Source organism: Nothobranchius furzeri, chromosome 12 (genome assembly GCF_043380555.1).
Source record: "Nothobranchius furzeri strain GRZ-AD chromosome 12, NfurGRZ-RIMD1, whole genome shotgun sequence".
Taxonomy (NCBI): domain Eukaryota; kingdom Metazoa; phylum Chordata; class Actinopteri; order Cyprinodontiformes; family Nothobranchiidae; genus Nothobranchius; species Nothobranchius furzeri.
The window spans coordinates 12,012,137-12,035,040 of NC_091752.1; the positions used below are offsets into that span (position 1 = coordinate 12,012,137).

The window sequence follows — 22,904 nt, forward strand, 5'->3', positions numbered from 1 at the left end:
AAAGACTAGTAATGTGTCTATAGTTATATTGTGATGTCTTAGTAAATATTCTATTTGGTGAAAGATAAACTTTATTGTATTTATCCTAGTGGATCTATAATTAAACGGATAAACTAGTATTAGCACATCCAACGTCAAGGAAAGCAAAAAGCCATTATCAGGAGAGAGAGAATGTTTTAGTGGTTAGTAGCAGTGTGCTAGTCCAGTGGTTCCCAAACTTATTTAGCCGCGCACCCCCTTCTATGTCCTGACCATGTCGACCCCCCCCCCCCCACACACACACACACACATCGGGGCATCTCTCTCTCTCTCTCTCTCTCTCTCTCTCTCTCTCTCTCTCTCTCTCTCTCTCTCTCTCTCTCTCTCTCTCTCTCTCTCTCTCTCTCTCTCTCTCTCTCTCTCTCTCTCTCTCTCTCTCTCTCTCTCTCTCTCTCTCTCTCTCTCTCTCTCTATATATATATATATATATATATATATATATATATATATATATATATATATATATATCAGATGTCAAGTTAGACAGGGTTAAAAAAATTCCCCATCACTTTCATTTTTTAAATAGTAAATAATAAACATTCGATACCATTACAATTTCCTTTGATTTCATTTTAAATAAATATTTAGAGTGCCCAGGTAGCACATAAACAATGCAATTTAACGGTTTTCTTAAAGTAGGAACGTTTAACCTGTGCAGCCAGAGCGCTCTCCTTCCTTCTGCTCTGTGTAAACCTGAGCTGATCACCTACTTGTGCGTAATCAAATTTCAATAGGGGACAAGATATAGCCATGATGTTCACTTTTACCTCAGACCGACTTATTGCTGTTTTATGGTGTGGCTGAATCTGCGATCCGCTGCCACGCTGACTGGAATAACAAATGCTGTAGTAACAGGACTTGTGGTCAGGTTCATGAGGAGTCACTGGCTGGAGCGGACCCGACTCATCCCAGAAGCTAATATCTTAATTTGACCTTGAATGAAAAATAACCTCTTAAAAGTTTTTATCATGGTGGAGGCAGTGTTCATTTCTGCCTTCAGTCTGACGGCGCGCGGGAGTTAAAGCGTGCATGCTTATTGAATCTGTGTGTGTGTGCGCGCGCACGCGCGCGCGGCACAGCCGCTAAAGTCACCGCGTCTCGTTATTGGCGCTATTTAAACTTTTGCCCAGCCCAGATGTGCTCACATGTGCACCCGTGAGCCGTGGTTCCGCTGGAACACGTCTGACCTCTGACAGATGCACTCTGAACTTCAGATCTTCAGCGTTCTGTCAATAGCCTGAATGGGAATCATTTCTTGTTATTTTGTTACATCCACAATGTTCTGTGTGTGAGGTTTACAACGTCAGAACACCTGCATGAGACAGGGTGTTAATTACAATCTGCCAGAATGACTTGCCACCTTCAGATTCCTCCAACACCGTTAAAAATGATCAAATACGGAACATATCGGTGTGCGCAGGCCAGACTGCTGAAGCTCGGCGCATCGTTATTATGAAGCTAGGGTACATGTGGAGGACACGCGCGCGCGATGGAACATATCGGCGTGCGCAGGCCAGAGTGCTGAAGCTCGGCGCATTGTTATTATGAAGCTATGGCACATGCGGAGGACACGCGCGCGCGTGCAAAAATATACTTGTTTTCAATTACATTTACTGGGCCCACTTACTTTTTCTTTGGCCCACCCACAAATGAGTTACTACAATAATGGTGACATATGACAGACTTCTCTGAGCTCCGCAGCCATTACACTTTTCACCTTGCGCACCCCCTAGCGGCAGCTCGCGCACCACACTTTGGGAATCCCTGTGCTAGTCGATGGCCCCCTCCATGAGGCCACCACAGCTCAGCAGAACGTTGTTGTAGCTTCTTCTGGGGAGAAAAACACTTACAGAGAAAATAAAGCTAACAGCTGAAATTGCAAAAAATAGTACAGTTAAAGAGCAGACTGTAGAAGAAAGCAGTAGAGTGTGAAAAGTGGTCAGTGTATCCTCCAGCAGTCTAAGCCTATAGCAGCATAACTACAGAGATAACTCTGGATAATCTATCCTATTTAGATGGAGGCATGTTGGAGTCAGGGCAAGGGAGAGCCATCTTTACCGACTGTACACTCCACCTCCCTCTACTCCCCCACTTGTCCAGATTTAGGCTAACATCAGATTTTAACCATAGGCCCTATCAAATAAAAATGTTTTAAGCCTATTCTTAAAAGTAGACAAAGTGTCTGCCTCACGGACTATAGCTGGGAGCTGGTTCCACAGGAGAGGAGCCTGATAACTAAAAGATCTGCCTCCCATCCTATTTTTAGATATTCTGGGAACCACCAGTAGACCTGCAGTCTGAGAGCAAAGTGCTCGGTTAGGAACATATGGAACAATCAGATCACTGATGTATGATGGAGCTTGATTATAATGTGCATATTGTGTCAATGCATGGAGGTCGAAGTGGTGCCGACACACTCTGCACGTTTATAGGCATTATATTACTGGTTTTAAAGATGTTTATTTAAACAGGGCAATATAAAACACCTTCTTTGTTATATTATATTGGAGTGAGAAGTCGTTTATTGAACGTTATTATCAAATTTATAATGTACGATAATTCGTACTGAAAAATGATAATTTAGGCCTCTCTGTACGATATTGTGGGATTTTGGATCTGGCAACACTGTTTGGAACAGCTCATTCTGGGAGGTACTGAAACTATAAAGCACAAAACTGCTGAGGTCGCTTCATGTGAGTGCAGAGAACTGGTTTAAAAAGAGCTCTCCATCAAAGCTCTAACTGAGTTTAAACGTAGGTAATGCTCTCCGCAGCAGTGAGAACACTAAAGTCATCTTCTACATGTCTGCAGCTCCTCTGAGCTGCGAGAGAAAGAAAAAAACCTTTTAGCCTCATCAGCACTACTTATAAACAGACACCAGCTGAGAGCAGCAGCTGCACCTAAATATGTTTTCCGCATTCACCGTCCGCCGAGATAACGTAATTATTATTGAGAACCGTCAATGAGGAGCACTAGAGACAACAAACAAGAAAAGCCTAATTATTGTGTGTCCTCTTTTTTTCAGGTTCTTGTTGGAACCTACAGAAAATATCCATCTATGAATGGAAAGAAAAAGATATCAGATCTAAATATGTTTATGTATTTAGCAGACACTTTTGTCCAAAGTGACTTACAGGTGATAATGAAGCAGCAGCTTGCTCTTGATGCTAACAACAAACACTATTCAGTCAGTCGTAGGTGGCAGTGAGACAGCATGATGACTCCTAGAGAGAAGTGAACAAGGAGTGGACAGCAGAATGGGGGACAGGTGTTGGGAGGGTGCTAGTTTAGAAGATGCTCTCTGAAGAGCTGGGTCTTCAGGAGTTTCTTGAATATCAACAAGTAAGTCCCTGCTCTAGTAATGCTTGATAGGTCATTCCACATCTGTGGAATACAACATGAAAAGAGTCGGGAATGTCCTGAGTGTGGTGTAGCACTCGTAGATATATTTAACATCAGAGTGATAGAAAGCCTTCCCTCCTAGGCCACTGAACCGCATCAGCTAAACAGTTTTAAGCATGAGCATGATCACAACTTAGACCTCTGAATGAAACATGGAGGATAAAAAGAGCCCCATTCGGGGTTGCTCCAGTACCTACTTTAGGCCCCACCTCCTTCATGAAAAATAGGGCATTTAATGGTTAAAAAATAAAAGATGGTGATTCCTGTTGATTATCATCCAAACATGCCCTTTTCTTCTGTTTAGGTGTAATTAATTATGTGATGCAGGTGAGTGGGCAGGGCTTGCAAACCCACATCCTGAGTGTTAAACTGACTTGAAACATGACATCTGTTGTGGGGAATCATGGCTTTACTTTTCAGCAACAGAAGTAAAGTTACTACGTTTTAAGGTAATAACAGCTTAATTGTCTCTTTACAAGAATAAAAACACAAAGGTTGTTGACACGGTCATGCATTTATTACATCAAGACTGGATTACTGTAATTCATTACTCTCAGGAAGTCCACAGAATGTAGTTAAAAGTCTTCAGCTTGTCCAAAATGCTGCAGCTAGAGTTCTGATGAGAATTAAAAAGAGAGATCTTAGCTTAGCAGGCTGCTCAGTGGTGTAGTGGTTAGAGCTGTTGCCTTGCAGTAAGAAGGTCCTGGGCTTGCTTCCCAGCCATCTTTCTGCATGGAGTTTGCATGTTCTCCCTGTGCATGGGTGGGCTCTCTCCGGGTACTCCGGCTTCCTCCCACAGTCCAAAAACATGACTGTTAGGTTAATTGGTCTGTCTAAATTGTCCTTAGGTGTGAGTGTGTGTGTGCATGGTTGTTTGTCCTGTGTGTCTCTGTGTTGCCCTGCGATGGACTGGCTCTCTGTCCTGGGTGTACCCCACCTGATTGCCCATTGACCACTGGAGATAGGCACCACCCTACATGGACGAAGCCCGTTCAGACAATGGATGGATGGATGGATCTTAGCTTAACTTCTTAGCTTAGCTTCTCAGCTTGCCTACATTGGCTGCCTGTTGTAGCCTCCAGAAATGGTCAGTTTTCCACCTACAGTCTGACCTCTTCAGTATCTGGCCATTTGGAGACATAAGTCTTAACTGGTGCCTTTAATCTGCAAGAAAGATACTGTTGCTTGGCCAAGGTCCCTCTCAAGCTTTCCTCTTATCTCAGACTGCTTTTATTCACAGAACAAGACGGATGAACAATACAGGTAACTAATCATATAATGAAATGGACAATATGGTTAATTGAAATGTTTTGATTAATCTGTGCTTAAATTACTGAATGTGAAATGAATATTATTATTACATTGAAAGATTAATAAGGATGAAATGAAATATATGACCCATATTTTTAATCAGCACACTGACTGGACAAGACACATTCACTATATCTCAATGACGCAAGTTAGAATGAACGTCACTGCACCGATATTTTCTTATCCACAAAATCAGCATCTTCACATCTGAGGGAGGTGTGTATCTGAGTTTGTTGGCAAAACCCCTTTACAAGGCAAGTTCTGATTATCAGTAAACCAAAATATGGCCATTATTTAACCAGCATCACTTCCTGAAGAGTTCAGTTGAGCCTAACTCTGACTGGCCATCGCAGGAAAACTCTGCTCCCATCGCATTTTTGACAAGCTGTCAAAACCTGTTGCACGCTACAGCTGACCGCAAACGGTTCCTTCAGAATAAAGCTGAACCAGCTTTCCACACTCCTTAAGAGTTATTCCTAAAACGCAAACAACTGTGGTGACCTGGAGACATCTTGAGTCCGGTCTGGTCGTACTACGGTTTCTCCTACGGACTTCGGTACCTTTGGGGTCCATCCGACTTCCTGACAGTCCGGATCTACAACGGGGATCTCAGACGAAGGGTACGTAGGCTTACAAGATTGCGTCTGATGTGGTTTTATAAACCATCACTATAGTTTATAGCAGACCAGTTCACTCCCACTCAGAACTCAGTTTCTTCAGATACGAGGGTTCTGATGACATCACATTCACACATCATCACACCTCACATTCCATCTACTTAGATAAATTAATCAAATAAAGGGTTCCTAGTTGTCATGTTTTTACTTGTTTAGAAAATAAATGTCTTTATATAAACTTGACTCTGTCTGAATTGATACGAAGTGTCTGACGATCCCTGAATAAACAAAGAATTCTAAATCTTCTGGTTAAATATTCAAAGACCAATCAGACTGGATTTTCATATTTATATAGAAATTCACATCTTATTGGTCAAATGTAGTGTAGTATGTTGAGCTTAAAAAGCACCCAAAATAAATATTTTATGCTTAACCCTAAACTGTAAAATTCAGAATAGATTTTAAGATCCTTCTTCTCACATATAAAGCTCTTAATAATCAAGCTCCATCATACATCAGTGACCTGATTGTTCCATATGTTCCTAATAGAGCACTTCGCTCTCAGACTGCAGGTGTACTGGTGGTTCCCAGAATATCTAAAAATAGGATGGGAGGCAGATCTTTCAGCTATCAGGCTCCTCTCTTGTGGAACCAACTCCCAGCCTTAGTCTGTGAGGCAGACACCTTGTCTACTTTTAAGAATAGGCTTAAAACATTTTTATTTGATAGGTCCTATGGTTAAAATCTGATGTTACCCTAAATCTGGACAAGTGGGGGAGTACAGGGAGGTGGAGTGTGCAGTTGGTAAAGACAGCTCTCCCTTGCCCTGCCTCCAACATGCCTCCATCTAAAAGGCTAGGTTATCCAGAGTTATCTCTGTAGTTATGCTGCTATAGGCTTAGAGTGCTAGAGGACACACTGACCACTTTCCACACTCTACTACTTTCTTCTACAATCTGCTCTTTAACTGTATTATTTCCTGCTATTTCAGCTGTTAACTTTATTTTTTCTCTGTGTTTTTCTCCCCAGAAGAAGCTACAATGATGTTCTGCTGAGCTGTGGTGGCCTCATGGAGGGGGCCCTCGGCTGTTGCCAACTTGTCTCTCATATTCCAGTCAGAAATGACAAAACTCCTTGGATGAGAAGCGAAACGTCTTCAAGAAACCAAATAAGTCTAGTTGCCTTCATTTGAACCCGTCTGGATAACCATGAACTGGATGACTGAGAAATTTTACCAGCAAACCACATGACACTCTTCCTCTCCTGATGACTAGTTCACCTGTTGAATTAATTATGAACTTGCTTAAATAAATACAATAAAGTTTATCTCTCACTAAATAGAATATTTACTAAGAAATCACAATGTAACCAAACATCACTTGGTATATATGTTGTGTGTGTGTGAGTGTGCGTGCGTGCGGGTATGCTCATACTCACCACTGTCACTACATGCTTGCTTGGGCATTGTTTTAAAGTCTCTGACACAAAAATGTCCTGTATTGTATGGTGTCTTCTCAGGGCTCTACAACCCCACAAGGCCATAGGTGTCAGAATCGCTATGACAGAAGGGGATGTGTGTGTCCCCCACACTTTTTAAAATGACGCATTTAGTCCCCCCCCCCCCCCCCCCCCCCACACACACACACACACACATTTAGTCTGCCTTGCGCTCAAAGAAATCCATTCCACTTGATCCATTAGAAATTATTAAGTGTGGTTAAATCCATACCATGTTTTTCTGGTTGCTCTGATCTGGTGCACACATGGAGAGAAAAGTATCGCTGCTGACTCAGAGGCCGCAGATTCAGGCCGACTGCAGCGATACACTATTGCAGATGGGTCCAGACACTATTGGAGATGGGTCCAGACGCTATGGAGATGGGTCCAGACACTTTTGGAGATGGGTCCAGACACTTTTGGAGATGGGTCCAGACACTATTGGAGATGGGTCCAGACACTTTTGGAGATGGGTCCAGACACTTTTGGAGATGGGTCCAGACACTATTGGAGATGGGTCCAGACACTTTTGGAGATGGGTCCAGACACTGCTGGAGATGGGTCCAGACACTATTGGAGATGGGTCCAGACTAGGGTTGTCACGGTATGAAAATTTAACCTCACGGTTATTGTGACCAAAATTATCACGGTTTTCGGTATTATCGCGGTATTTTTTAAACGGTGTTGCATATGTTCAGAAAGCATTGATAGTCCTGTTCTACACAAACTGAAATAGTTCTGAAAAGGTTTAACAGTGTTTATTAAACCTAAAATAACACAAAGCCTTAGCAAAAGTGCAACTTTTCACAAGTAAAGGAACAAATAGCTTCTTTTTCTGGAACATGTTACAGTAGTCAGTGCAGGTTTAAATTATACAAATCCAAACATTCAAAACATAAACAATATGTAAACAAATCAAAGAAACACCACTTTTTTTCTCATATACATGTTTTCTTCATTATCAAAATGAAAATCTAAAACTCCAGTCCACACTTGACTTGAGCACTGTACAAGTCAACCTTAAAAAATATGTATTTAAAATAAATAGCCACTTTAAACAAATTACTAAAATAACTACTACACTATGTAATCAAATCCAAATGTTCAAGTATAAATGGCATTGAATAAGTAAACAAATCAATGACAAGGAACTAATTGTATATTTCTCTTCATCATCAACAAATAAGATGCTTCATCCAGCAACAGGGTGTCCGTGACACGGTTTAAATGCTGGCAGAGGACGCTGCGGCTGCAGTATATAGTGACTCGTTGCATTCTCCCTCAACCAAAAGTCCTCACGTCATGCATTTAAGCTAAAATGCTAATGTTAACTTACCTTGCACTGGCTGTAGAGACGTGGGTGATGGTCACGCAGATGTGCCATTAGATTCGAAGTGTTGCTGCCTTTTGCAGACACTTGTTTCCTGCACGTTCTGCAAACGGGATAGCCGTCTTCTATTAACTGTCCCTCAGCATTTTTCAGAAATCCAAAATATGCCCATACTTCCGATTTAGTCTTCTTTGAGGGCTGATGGATGTCCTGGGTGCTGCCGTCTCCTCCTTCGGCCATTATTTCAGCTTCAAAGTTTTGGTGCCGTTGCAAACTAAAAAGTGCGTGTGCGCGCCGCGGGAACTTCAGCCAGCTGAAGCGACGGTGGCTGGAAAGGGTCACCGCGGCCACGGTAAACCCACCGAGATAATTTCGTTTTTTAAAAACTGGACGGTTATTTTTATTGTCAACTTTTTTACCGGGGTTTACCGCTATACCGGTTACCGTGACAACCCTAGTCCAGACACTTAGGTCTGGACCGTGACAACCCTAGTCCAGACACTAAGGTCTGGACCCATCTCCATAGTGTCTGGACCCATCTCCATAGTGTCTGGACCCATCTCCATAGTGTCTGGAACCATCTCCATAGTGTCTGCACCCATCTCCAACAGTGTCTGGAGATGGGTCCAGACACTGCTGGAGATGGGTCCAGACATGGGTCCAGAAACTATTGGAGATGGGTCTAGACACTTTTGGAGATGGGTCCAAACCATCGACATATATACTGGACAATCCAGTTCCATAGGCTCCAATAACACGTTTTTGAGGCTAAATGGGAGGTGGCCACCACCGCCATTTCGACCGTGTCACAGGTTCTGTCAAGCCCAGACAATTCCACAAAAGGGAAGAGAGGTGGAGCTGAGGGTGGGGCTGTAAGGCTGGGATCAACTGACGACACCCGGTCGAACTAGCTACAAGCTAACCTGAAGCTAACCCAAAGCTAACGCGGAGGTGGGAGCTAAGCTAATGGAGGTAGCAACCTAGCTACAACCGGAGTTAACTGTGCACAACACCAGAGCTTCTGAGTCAGAGATACACTGGGCTGACCGCTGGGTAAAACCGGGTGGAACACAGAGGTCTCCGAGACCTCCACAAGCCGGCAGCTGCACAGCAGACAAGCGCCGCTGCGATCTGAGATGCGCAGAGCTGCCGCTGGGGAGAACTGGGTGGAAAGGTTTCCATCCCAGAGCTCCACAAGCCGGCAGCCCGCACAGCAGTCAGGAGCCGCGATCAGACAGAGATGGGCCGACCTGCGGGGAGAGGAGAACGGGTGGAAAACATCGGTTTCCATCCCATGCTTCACAAGCCGGCAGCCCGCGCAGCAGACAGAAGCCGCAATCAGACAGAGATGCGCCGAGCTGTGGGGAGAACCAGCCGGCAGCCCGCGCAGCAAACAGAAGCCGTGATCAGACAGAGATGCGCTGAGCTGTGGGGATAACGAGCCGGCAGCCCACTTAGCAAACAGAAGCCGCGATCAGACAGAGATGCGCCGAGCTGCGGGGAGAATCAGCCGGCAGCCCGCGCAGCAAACAGAAACCGCGATCAGACAGATGTGCCGAGCTGCGGGGAGAACCAGCCGGCAGCCCGCGCAGCAGACAGAGGCCGCGGTCAGACAGAGATGCGCCGGGCTGTGGGGAAGGGAGAAACGGGTGGAAAACTTCGGTCTCCCGAGTAGGGCTGTAGCAAAGCCTCGATGACATTGATGGCTCGATTCTAAAAATTCGTCGACGTCAGATCCGGTAGTCGATGCACCACGCCCACTTGTTGCATCCCCAGGAGTTTGTAAATAGAGGAGGAATCTGCCTGTTTTTCCTCTAGTTCGCCCTCTTCTCCGCCTTCACTAACATCTCCACCAAATACCGAAGACCCGGAACAATGTCCGTCCACTACTAGATTCCTTTCCTGTTTTTCCCGCCTTCGTCTCCCAGCAACGGACAAAAACTTCCGGGGTCAAATGCGCTGCTTCGTCTCTACCGCAGATGTAGAAAATCACCGGGAGCGTTTCTCCCTTCATAAAGGAGCTTCTTTCAGACATTAGGAGAGCTGTTTTGGTGGTAGCAGTCTCTCCTCCGTTCTGGTCTGTTTGCTGGGTATTTTTGGTTTATTTAAACATGATATCTTGAACTTAACGTTGGTAAAGCTACTGTTAGCATTTTCGCTAACAGCTTCTTGCATTTGGATAAGCTGTTACGTTTTGGTTTAGAGTTAATCTTTTTTGTGGTGTAGATCTCCCTTTTATTACATTGAGAATGTTGTGGGTTTTCGGTTTGGTTTAAAATATCACCTTGAGTTTGGTTTAACCACCCAGTTTAGAGTTTGGAGCTTTGGAGATCCTTATTTTGGTCTAGAACCCAGTAATCTTTGCCCAGTGGGACATCCCTACTTATTTGTACTTTTGTTTTAATTCCCCACAGGCAGAATTAGTTTTATTATTCCCAACCTGTGGATGGAAAGATTTATGTCTTTTTGTAGTTGTAAATAAACCTGATCATCATTTTAACTTTTAAATCCCACGTTATGGTCCCTTCCTTTTTGCACACAAGCCAAACTCCCCAGGAAGAGTTGTAACACCACTCGCCTCACGCACATAAGTGACCAAAACAAAGCAGCATGGAGACATTCTGTCTCCAACCACCTCTCAGGCAGCAGCCTGCACTCCCAAGTTCTACACGTCACCAGAACATAACCAGCCGCAACACAATAAAAGCAGTGTTCTACAAAATGGAAGGCCTGTAGTATTTATTCTCTTACAGTAACAATTTATCAATTTTTTGAGGACTTTATTAGAGATTTTTTGTTTTTTATTAACTGTGCAATAGAAAAATAATCATTAGATTAATTGTCTAAATAGTCATTAGAATTGTTGACTATTCGATAAAATAATCGTCAGAATAATCGTTTTAAAAATAATCATTTACCCCAGCCCTACTCCCGAGAGCTCCACAAGCCGATAGTCGGAACCCAGCTCCACCAACATGTTATATTTCAACCCATTTTCTAAAGTGCAGCATTATGTTAAATGCACTGGGTTTTACCCTATTACATTTAAATTTCATGGTTAAACATTACATGTTAAAATCTAAGCTCAGCTCGACAGTGACCTAAAATACATAAATATAATTTAACTTACCGAAAAAAAAAGAAGTGGAGACTCCTTGGACGCTCTATTAGTGCAATTAATACCACAGCAAGTCATTTTGTCCAACAATTGCACTAAAAATATCCAAAAAAGAATACACAAACACAGAGACTCAGAATCCTGGAACAGTTTCCAAGCCAGACCGTGGCTCTACTGAGGCCTTTCCACAGAGCTAGCTCTGTGGTCACGTGGGTCTGAGGCGGTGGTCACGTGGGTCTGATGCTCATTAATTATACAGAATTTTAGGCTTTTAATACACTTAAATGAAGAGTGAGAAAAAAATTCACCCCCCTCAGAGTTGTCATGAGTGTAAACTAGATCATTTAAACAAAAAACATGTTTTGGTACCAGGCTGTAAACATGTTTATTTCTGCTGTGAAATTGGTATTTTTAACATGGGAGTCAATGAGGATTTGCTTGCTTCTGACACCAGCCCCCAGCAGATGAGGGTGGAACTGCAATTTTTGGTACTTCCGGGTTGGACTCAATTTTTGAGCCGCATTGTGGGGGCTTGGTCCAGACACTATGGTGTAACCATTATGTATTCACTCAGAGACAACAGAATAGAGAGTCAAGTTTAAAAGTTAAGAATTTTATTACCAACAATTTAAACTAGACTTACTTCAAAACTAAATGTATAGTGTAACTAAAAATGGATGAGGCGGTGAATGGATTATGTGTGAAGTAAATCCGAACCAGCAAATCCGAAGAAGCGATTAGATCTGACGGGAACTGAAGATGTTGTTTTGAATTTAGCTTTGGTTAGTTTCAGAAACAGCATGAGACACCATCATGTTGTGTCTACATTTGCCTTCGGTGGAAGTCTTGTAGATCAGGAATGCCGAGGTCTTTGGAAAGCGAGCTGGTAGAAGAAGCCACGGTTCCGACCAGACCCGTCTTGAGTTACCTCCGGCACACGACACATTATTGGCGTCTGTTCAGACCCAAGCCTGGGTCGGTGGAGCTTTTATTCTGAAAGGAGCTGTTGTTGCCGCTGGTTGTTATAGTGACTGGGGTTTTTTTTTCAGCTTGTCGTGGTTCTTTCGGTTGAAGAGTTAAAGGTCAGATTGGCCACTCTGACGCTTGCTCTGGAACGCTTTGAAATGGCGTTAGAGCTGACGTGGCATAGTTTTATACCTCGGATGTTATGGTTTATTGTCGAATGAAAATTACCAAACACCGTCATAAGCACGCCTCCGTCAGATCTGTAAAATTCTGATTGGATCAGTTAAAAGAATGTGTTATGTCTTTTTAACACTACGTGAAATGAGTCCGGTTGGAATCCTTATGTCACGGTCCGTGGTGAGCTCCCTGCACATAACCAGCTTTTCTGAGCATTGTTTTCAGGTGGGCGTGTCTGAGAGTCTCCAGCTGCAGCTGATCCTGTCATCACGGTCCAGGGTATTTAAGGAGCAGTGTGACTCTTCATTTCGCCGGATGATTACACTGTTTTGGGTAACTCTAGCCTCAACCTGTCCTGATCCCATGTTTTACTAACTCTGATTCGCTTACCTGTGTTTTTGAAGTTCTGCCTGATTTCCTGTCGCCAGAGAGAACCCTGATCACCCTTCCCTGCTCTGCTCCAGGTTTTCTCTCCACACTCCGCCACCTCCATAACCTTCTCGGACTCCAGCAATCCAGATCACACTGTCTCCTCCCCTGGCTGCTCGCTCTCAGCCGCTCACCTGCCTTCATAAACCGTTGCACCTACCTCCTCTCTGGACCTACAGTTCCATCACCTTCTGGAGCCTTCCTGCTCACCTAGACCTGACCTATCCCTCCGGAAGATCGCAACACTAGCTGCAATCAGTAAGCTCCACTCCCTATATCATTCTCCGTCGTTTCCTCCATATACTTACTCTGTCTCCCTCCTCAGAATTCTATCCTGGAATCTTGCTGCCAGCCTGCCCGTCGTCTGTTCCCGTTCCTACCATTGTTCCCGATTACATAATAAAATCGTTTTACTTACTTGCCGGTGTCTTGTGGTGATTCTGCATGTCGTGGGTAGAAAGAATTCCACCCGCCACAGTTTAGAAGCGAATGCATGACCTTGAGGCTGTTTCATGCACTCTGGCACTGTGTCAAAAGGGAACGCTGTTAGAGGATAGAAATGGCTCCTTCATCACGTTACAATGGAGAAGGGGCCAGACCCTATTGGAGATGGGTCCAGACACTATGGAGATGGGTCCAGACACTATGGAGATGGGTCCAGACATTGTTGGAGATGGGTCCAGACACTATTGGAGATGGGTCCAGACACTATGGAGATGGTCCAGACATTGATGGAGATGGGTCCAGACACTATTGGAGATGGGTCCAGACACTATGGAGATTGGTCCAGACGTTGTTGGAGATGGGTCCAGACACTATTGAGATGGGTCCAGACACTATTGGGAGATGGGTCCAGACACTATGGAGATGGGTCCAGACATGGGTCCAGACACTGTTGGAGATGGGTCCAGACACTATGGAGATGGGTCCAGACACTGTGGAGATGGGTCCAGACACTATTGGAGATGGGTCCAGACACTATTGGAGATGGGTCCAGACACTATTGGAGATTGGTCCAGACACTATTGGAGATTGGTCCAGACACTATTGGAGATGGGTCCAGACACTATGGAGATGGGTCCAGACCAGTGTTGGGAACGTTACTTTAAAAAAGTAATTAGTTATAGTTACTGATTACTTTGTCAAAAAAGTAACTCAGTTACTAACTGAGTTACAAGATCATAAAAGTAACTAATTACCAACAAAAGTAACTACTTAGTTACTTTTTTCATTAAAGAATGCAAGAATTACTACAATAGTAAAATATAAATGACTAATGACTGAACATAATAAAATGTATGTCCAAATGTTTTATATAAACTTGAATAATTTAAACAAATAAGCACTTAACAGGAGGAACTACTAATAGGAACATTACACTAATCTAGACTATTAAAAGGTCACTGTGTGATATTTAACAAAAACCCAATCAGCTAAAATTTAAAATTGCAAATAGAAACACCTGTAAAGATTCCCAAGCCTTTAAATGGTATCTCGGTCTAGTTAAATTACAGAAATACATGTAATTTTGCACAGCATTCTAATTTTTCCAGCTTCACATAATTGTGTGTTTTTAGTAGCATTTCTGTTGCTGGTAATCTAGTAATGGTTAAATAAATAAATAAATAAATATCCTTTAAAATGACAATAGAAAAGGCACAAGCCTGATGGAGGACTTACATTTACTAACTTGGGTCAGACCCAACCACAGAAGAGCTGAAGCTGGGTGGTAAACACACACAGGTAGTTCTGATAACACCTGAGCTCCATGACGTCTGAGACTGATGCATCAGCGTTACAGCGGGACTAAAGACATGATCAGAAACAGGTTACAGCTGGATCATCTAGGAAGGTAGACGATCAGGACGTCTGAGCGGTGAACAGGTGAGCGGACCTTCGGGACGTCCCGCTGTCACGCTAAGGGCACGGCTGCAGACCCGCAGATTCGCTGCTGCAGCAACAAATCTGCGGGGGGTCTGCAGCCGTAGATATTCATCACGTCTTCCTCGTTCTTCACGGCCGTGATGCTCTTAAACATCTGCCTCTTTAGCTCCTGATCAGCTGATGACAGCTTCAACACACCGCGCTGCTTAACGCACGCATTTTCTTACCAGTAACAGGAACGACGTTTTGATAAAAGAAGACGTAATTAATTAGTTTGCTTGTTACAGAAAGAAATATTTTTATTAACGCGGTTATTTTAAACAGAGTTATTCCCGTTGTGTCTACAGAATGCAGTGACTGAGACCGTGAGGGTCTCCGCCCACCCGGCCAATCATCATCGTGTTTGTAAGTGTGTTACCGACACCTCTCTCTCCCTGGCTGCAGCTGAAGTGTGGTGGTCAGAAAGCCTCACACTGCTGCTCAACGTTCGACAAGCACATAGTAACGCACAACGTTCCGTCCCCAGTAATGGTAACGGCGTTGCAACGGCGGGAAAAGTAATTAATTAGATTATTCCGTTACCTATAAAAGAACGCCGTTAGAAACGCCGTAATACTTAAACGGCGTTACTCCCAACACTGGTCCAGACACTATGGAGATGGGTCCAGACACTATGGAGATGGGTCCAGACACTGCTGGAGATGGGTCCAGACACTATGGAGATGGGTCCAGACACTGCTGGAGATGGGTCCAGACACTGCTGGAGATGGGTCCAGACACTATGGAGATTAGTCCAGACACTGTTGGAGATGGGTCCAGACACTGTTGGGGATGGGTCCAGACACTGGTGGAGATGGGTCCAGACACTATGGAGATGGGTCCAGACTCTATTGGAGATGGGTCCAGACACTATTGGAGATTGGTCCAGACACTATTGGAGATGGGTCCAGACACTATGGAGATGGGTCCAGACACTATGGGTCCAGACAATGCTGGAGATGGGTCCAGACACTGCTGGAGATGGGTCCAGACACGGCTGTAGATGGGTCCAGACACTATGGAGAAGGGTCCAGACACTGCTGGAGATGGGTCCAGACACTGCTGGAGATGGGTCCAGAAACTATGGAGATTGGTCCAGAAACTATGGAGATTGGTCCAGACACTGCTGGAGATGGGTCCAGACACTGTTGGAGATGGGTCCAGACACTGTTGGGGATGTGTCCAGACACTGGTGGAGATGGGTCCGGACACTATGGTGGTGGGTCCAGACATGGGTCCAGAAACTATAGGAGATGGGTCCAGACACTGTTGGAGATGGGTCCACACTATGGAGATGGGTCCAGACACTGTTGGAGATGGGTCCAGACACTGCTGGAGATGGGTCCAGACACGGCTGTAGATGGGTCCAGACACTATGGAGAAGGGTCCAGACACTGCTGGAGATGGGTCCAGACACTGCTGGAGATGGGTCCAGAAACTATGGAGATTGGTCCAGAAACTATGGAGATTGGTCCAGACACTGCTGGAGATGGGTCCAGACACTGTTGGAGATGGGTCCAGACACTGTTGGGGATGTGTCCAGACACTGGTGGAGATGGGTCCGGACACTATGGTGGTGAGTCCAGACATGGGTCCAGAAACTATAGGAGATGGGTCCAGACACTGTTGGAGATGGGTCCACATTATGGAGATGGGTCCAGACACTGTTGGAGATGGGTCCAGACACTGCTGGAGATGGGTCAAGACACTATGGAGATGGGTCCAGACACTATTGGAGATTGGTCCAGACACTATTGTAGATGGGTCAAGACACTGCTGGAGATGGGTCCAGACACTATGGAGAAGGGTCCACACACTGCTGGAGATGGGTACAGACACTATGGAGATGGGTCAAGACACTGCTGGAGATGGGTCCAGACACTGTTGGAGATGGGTCCAGACACTATGGAGATGGGTCCAGACACTATGGAGATTGGTCCAGACACTGCTGGAAATGGGTACAGACACTATGGAGATGGGTCAAGACACTGCTGGAGATGGGTCCAGACACTGTTGGAGATGGGTCCAGACACTATGGAGATGGGTCCAGACACTGTTGGAGATGGGTCCAGACACTGTTGGAGATGGGTCCAGACACTGGTGGAGATGGGTCCAGACACTATGGAGATGGGTCCAGACATGGGTCCAGAAACTATTGGAGATGGGTCCAGACACTGTTGGAGATGGGTCCAGACACTATGGAGATGGGTCCAGACACTGCTGGAGATGGGTCCAGACACTGCTGGAGATGGGTCCAGACACTATGGAGATGGGTCCAGACACTGAAGTAGATGGGTCCAGACACTGTTGGACCCATAGACTGACTATAGTTTAAAATAAGACAGAGCCGAAGGTCAAGTTCAGTGCAGGCTTGTGAAGCTGGAGGAGAAGTCACTCCAACAATAGGTCTTTTCCATGTCTGACCCCTCCCCCACAGACATGGACATCTGGAGATTTCTTACAAAGAATCATAAAGTAAGTTAAAAAGTCCCACAGGACAGGTTTTAGTGGAGTTAGCTAGTCAGTGTTAGTCATCCGCTATAGAGCTCCGGGAGTTGACGTCACTTCTCCCGGCATGCAACAGTTCAAATCGAAACGGCGCCATATTGGCATGCAGAAGCCCGCAGCTGGACTATTTGTTATTGTCAGAAAACTCAATCAAACGGGAAATACGATAGATTCTTGTTGTGCCCCAGGATGCAGAACAGACGCGGACGACATAAGGAATGAGCCATCTACAGGATTCCCCAAGATCTGTAGCGCCGCAAATGTTGGATCATTGTAATAAAACGCGCTAGTGACCGGGCTAAAATGAAACTGTGGGATCCTGAGAGTAAAGGTTTTCGCTTATGCAGCAACCACTTCATATCAGGTACTTAAACCAACCTTTCCTCAACTGTGTATGGTATTTATTTTAAATGCTTTTATTATGATTCTTAGTGGGCTTCCTAAACTTATTTTGGCGTGGCTTTTTCTGTCTTATTACTCATAGCAACAAGTAAACATCACGTAAAACGTTGCCTCGTGAGTTCTGCGTGCTGCCGTTTACGTGTTTTATGATCACAGCAATTAACCGGCTAAGCTGTATTTAATTTTTAAGCAATGGTTGATCAATTGTCAGATCACACATAAAAAGCACTTTGGATTGCTATTATCTGTCTCACCGAGACAGATCTCAGACAGATCCTCAGACGCTCCTGCCTGACTTATTTATCTTATTCACGGAAAACAATCAAACTAGTGATTTCTCTTGGCGTTCAGTTTATACATTCAAACAGCACAGCACTCTATTTAAACTACTTACGTGTAAATCTGTTATTTGTCCATCCATCCATTTTCATCCGATTATCTGGAGTCGGGTTACGGGGCAGTAGCGTCGAGAGGCCCAGCCTTCCCTCTCCCTAGCCACTTGGGCCAGCTCCTCCGGGGGAATCCCAAGGGGTTCCCCAGCCAGGTCCGGTAAGAAGTCCGCTCCGACAGCTTCTGACGTTTTTAAAAAGTATCCCAGGGGCACGGTAAGGGTCGGGGATGATTATTTCTTACTATATAAAACGATTTCTTCGGTTTTAAAGTGTGAAGTAAACTCCAACAAAGTATAATCCAAGCCGATCCCATTCATGTTCATGTTTACGATCCGTGTTTGTTTTCCTTTTTTGACTGCCAATATGGCGTCTACCAACTGAGAGTCACGTGGGGTCCGGAGCTCTATAGGCCTCTCTGGCTGTTAAACATTTATCAGGCAGACTGGTTCTGTGGTTCTGATCCAGTCTGTTGTTCTGAGTGAAAATTAATCTTAATTAAACACAGTAACTAAACTGAAATCTGACTAGGAGAAACTCTCACTTTAAACACCTAGAATTTAGCTGTTACTAGTAAAACGTCTTATTTTAAATAAATATGATGAAAAAACACATCCAGATATGAGTAATTTTATTTTAATGTCTGAACTTACATTTAAACTAGAACTATTTTCATTTCAGATAGGCAGATCTTCAGTCTGGTGTTGCCAACCCAGTACACATGAATGGGAAATGTGACATCATTTGTCCTAAGAATTTTTATTATTTAAGAAATCTCAAGTGTTCAGTATGGATAGTTAGAATGTTATCATGGATATCTGAATATAAAAATGAACAACATAGATGTCTGGAACACACATCCATTCGGCCTAATAAATGCTGCTAAAATAAGGATTTGGGTATGTCTCAGATCAGTGCAGTTGTTGGTTACATAAAAACTCTACTACTAACAAAATACCTGCTAGTATCTGTGTTTTGATCTGGTAATAATACTAATTGTACTGGGATAAATTAAAGTGTTGCTTAGTAAAATAGGGATACAGCAAAGAGGTGTGGTTGTTATTAACTGTTAAAATGGTTCATTTAATTTAAATTCAGCCACCTGCTGGTTTTCTTATGAACAAAAATAAAATAAAACACAATGAACGTTTTATTAGAAGTGTCTATCTTTTTGTGTTTTCTGCATTAAACAGCGAGAGGTTTGATGTGGCAATAAGGTTTTACTAGGTAAAACAGTGTTCAACAACCTGTGTAAATGCACCAGAATGCAGGACATGGCATCTACACCATTTTTATTTTTTGTGTCTTGCCCAAGGACACAACAGCAGCATTCTCGGGATCTAACCTGCAACCTTCCGATTACTGGACAACCTGCTCTACCTCCTGAGCTACTGCTGTCCCTGCAAGTCAGTGACTCGATGAAATCTGCTGGGTTCCTAAAATAAGAAACTTTTTACAACAACCTTTTTAGGTGTTATTTTTATATCTATTCCTTCAAAAAACAAACTTTTTTATTATTCTGTATTTTTGTCGTTTCAGAAACTTTGGTGTTTGGTAAAATCATTTCTGGTGTTCATCTTGTTGTGGTGGATTTTAGAGACTTTTCAGACTTGACCTGTCTCAAATCAAGTTTATTATAAATTATTAATGTTTGTAAAGGAGACATATGATCAATTGGGGCTCTTTGATGTCACCAGAACCGGACTGGAGGATGAGATCCTGCCATCACCAACCGTTACGCAAGAGTTGCGGGTATATAAGAGGCTCTAAAATGCCGCAGACTGTTCTGACGCACCTTGAAGGCGTCTCTCTCCTGCAGCTCCCACCTGCGGAGCTTGCGAACAGAGTGAACTCTATGAGACGCGGGTCTCTGTCAGCAGCGCGTCGCGATGCTCGGATCCTAAACTTTAACTGGAAAGAGCCAAAGCGCACTGGGCCTCCGACGCAAAGCTGCGCTTTTACGCATCCTGGTGTGCTCGTGTCCGGGAGCGTCTCTGAGGTAAAGTTGTGGACATGAGACAAACGGATCGCACAGTAAGCCATCTTCATTAAACTCGTCTGGTGTGGAGCATGGATCCCATGAGTCTGTCCGTGAACGCGGTGTCTTTCACCGAAGCAGCGGAGCTCTCCGCCACCGATGATCCGTTCAGCGGACCCATCAAGAACATCGCGCCCTGGAACTTTACCGTGCTTGCCGTCCTCATGTTCGTGGTGACGTCGCTGTCTCTGACCGAGAATTTCCTGGTCATGTTCGTCACTTTTAAGTTCAAACAACTCCGACAGCCGCTGAATTACATCATCGTTAACCTGGCCATCGCGGACTTCCTGGTTTCCCTCACCGGGGGGCTGATCAGCTTTCTGACCAACGCCAGGGGCTTTTTCTTCCTCGGAAAGTGGGCTTGTGTCCTGGAAGGCTTCGCTGTCACCTTCTTTGGTAGGTGTCTCACCTTCTGTCCTGTTTGTCTCCTATCCAAAGTGCAGATGTGATGATGATGATGGAGTCAGGTGAAACTTCTCTGAGCTCTCCTAACTGAAAAGGAGCCGCGGGTTAAAGTGCGATGTTTCTGTGCATCGTTGTTTCAGCAGGTGGGAGGGCAGCTCTGCATCCAAACTTAAGGGTTTTGATTCTAAAATGCTTCATTTAGCTTTAGAAGTTTTTATTCACTCCATTTAACATCAACTTTCTATATTTATCTTATTTAAATGTGTAGATAAATATGATGTAACTTTATGTGCATCTAAATGTGAACATTTGTGATCTGACTTACGTCTTCAGACAGGAGCTGATTTCACATAAATCCCACATCTGCTCCCTAAAAAGCTAAAACCACAAAGTAAAGGATTATGGGAAGCAGCAGCCCTGCTAGTCTCAGAAGCGTCTCTATACATTCTGCAGACGTTTGTAGCTGGAGAGCATCCAGTCGGTGAGTCTCGGACAAAGCCAGAATGCCTTTGGGATAATGAATGAAATCTGTCAAAACCCACGTTTACACTTTCTCAGCTTTCAGACACCATGCTGCCGTTTTAAATCCTTTCATAAGAACATATGATAAAAGTTTCAAAAAATGACTTGAAAAGCACTTTAGCTGCATGCCCGCAATCTTCTCAATGAAGCTCAGTGTTTCACCACGGGAGGGAAATTCAGTTCCTCAGGGTCAAATTATTCCCAACATGATGAAATCGTAACTGCAGCAAGTTAAATGCTTTAATGAAACCTCTCAGAGATGCTGCTCAAAGCCTCGTACCACCAACAGAAAATAATTTTCTCAAACAAAAACAGCTTTTTATGTCCACAACAGTCCAATAATGTCGTTTAGGGAGGTCCCGTTCCAATATTGATATCGGACATTGGCTCAAAAACACTATCAGATTATACGGGACTGCATCAAAAATCTCTGATATCAGAAGTACGTTCCACTTTAAATTCCATTCCAGCATTTCTACACAGCTGTGCCCAGATCTAGCATGCTAAAGTCCACGTGACGAATAGTGTGTGCTAGCAAGGTAGCCATGTGATAAAGTCCGAAAAAGACAGTGTGGCTTGGTGCAGCACTCGTCATGCACACGTTTCCCGTGGTGGAACAGAACCTGGAAGATTAATTCGTCCAACCTCATCGTGCGTTTGAAGCAGGATCTCTAAATGTTGCAGGAGGATTTTCTCAATGTGTGAAATAGAAACTTTAGACACTCCACTTAAAAACTTATGTCCCTAACCTCAGCTGGTCAAATTCATGCAACCAAAGGTTAATAAAACAGTTGTCCATTTTTTATACTTCCTGTTGCTGGCTTCTGCTTTCTGTGTGAGTAATATCACCTGATCAGGCCTTTCGTACATTCCACACTATGAAACAGGTAAAAGTTTGTATAATTTGTGCTGATACCGTATCGGACTATCGGTATTGGTCAATACTGAAGGCTGCAATATTGTTACCGTATCAGAAGTGAAAAAAGTTATATGAGGGCATACCTAATGTCGTTAGTCCACAACAGGTCTCACATCCTCCATTCAATCTAACAAACCTCTGAAAACCTTCTGAAGTTCCTTCAGATGCATTTTCATCATGACCCCTGCTATCTTCTACAGCAGCAACTCTGAACTGATGTGTGAGCTTCTGATCCTCATCCTACCTGAAGGTTCTCATTTGACATCAGCAGAATCAGAACATTTGTCATACATTTAACTGGTTACATCCATATTGCCCAGCTTTACAGTCACATAGTCATACTCTCTATGGCACAACTCTGCCACCTGCTGGTGCACGCTAGTGCCGTCAGCACACCTAAACCGTTAACTCCAGCTACTGTTTCCTAAATCGTTAAGTATTGAAGGTCATTTCCATTCATTTCAGTACCGACGAATGCAATAGTGATTAGTTTTATTCTATAATTGGGCTATTAAAGCCATGAATAGGGCCAGGGTTAGGGAAACCTAATCCGTTTAGGCTTTGGGTGAAAAAGCTCCACTGGAATCTGCTGAGAAGCCACCGTGAGTTCTCACGAGCCAAGTTCCTGCATTAGCACCGTGTTGTGCTCGGAAACCTGGTTTGTTTGATCCTTTGTACAGCCGGACACATGATCAGAGAGCCGGTGCTCATCACACGCTGCCTGAACCAACAGGAACTCAAACTCTCACCAAAAAGGAAACAATGGCGATTTGACTAATTATCCAAGTAAAGCTTAAACTGGTAAAGAGCAGAGCTTCCCTGTGACAGCTTTTACTCTCATTTACAAAAAAGTCCCACCATAAGTATGAAAGAAATGGATGTTGGTAAGATGCAGAGAGGCTAAACTCATTA

At 44.1% G+C, this 22,904-nt stretch overlaps 2 protein-coding genes across 2 annotated transcripts in view; one reads left to right on the top strand and one right to left on the bottom strand.

The window, feature by feature from the left end:
* The window catches only part of LOC139062058 (spectrin alpha chain, non-erythrocytic 1-like), a 610,856-nt gene extending 599,430 nt beyond the window's left edge, over positions 1-11,426 (bottom strand). The window contains exon 1 of the mRNA XM_070542255.1: positions 11,327-11,426. The gene's annotated coding sequence lies outside the window, so the exon portion shown is untranslated. The remainder of the gene's footprint in view (positions 1-11,326) is intronic.
* An 8,360-nt stretch (positions 11,427-19,786) lies between these two features.
* The window catches only part of valopa (vertebrate ancient long opsin a), an 80,152-nt gene continuing 77,034 nt past the window's right edge, over positions 19,787-22,904 (top strand). Inside the window, exon 1 of the mRNA XM_054750212.2 lies at positions 19,787-20,542. Within this exon, the coding sequence (XP_054606187.1) occupies positions 20,179-20,542 (364 nt within the window). The 5' untranslated portion in view covers positions 19,787-20,178. The remainder of the gene's footprint in view (positions 20,543-22,904) is intronic.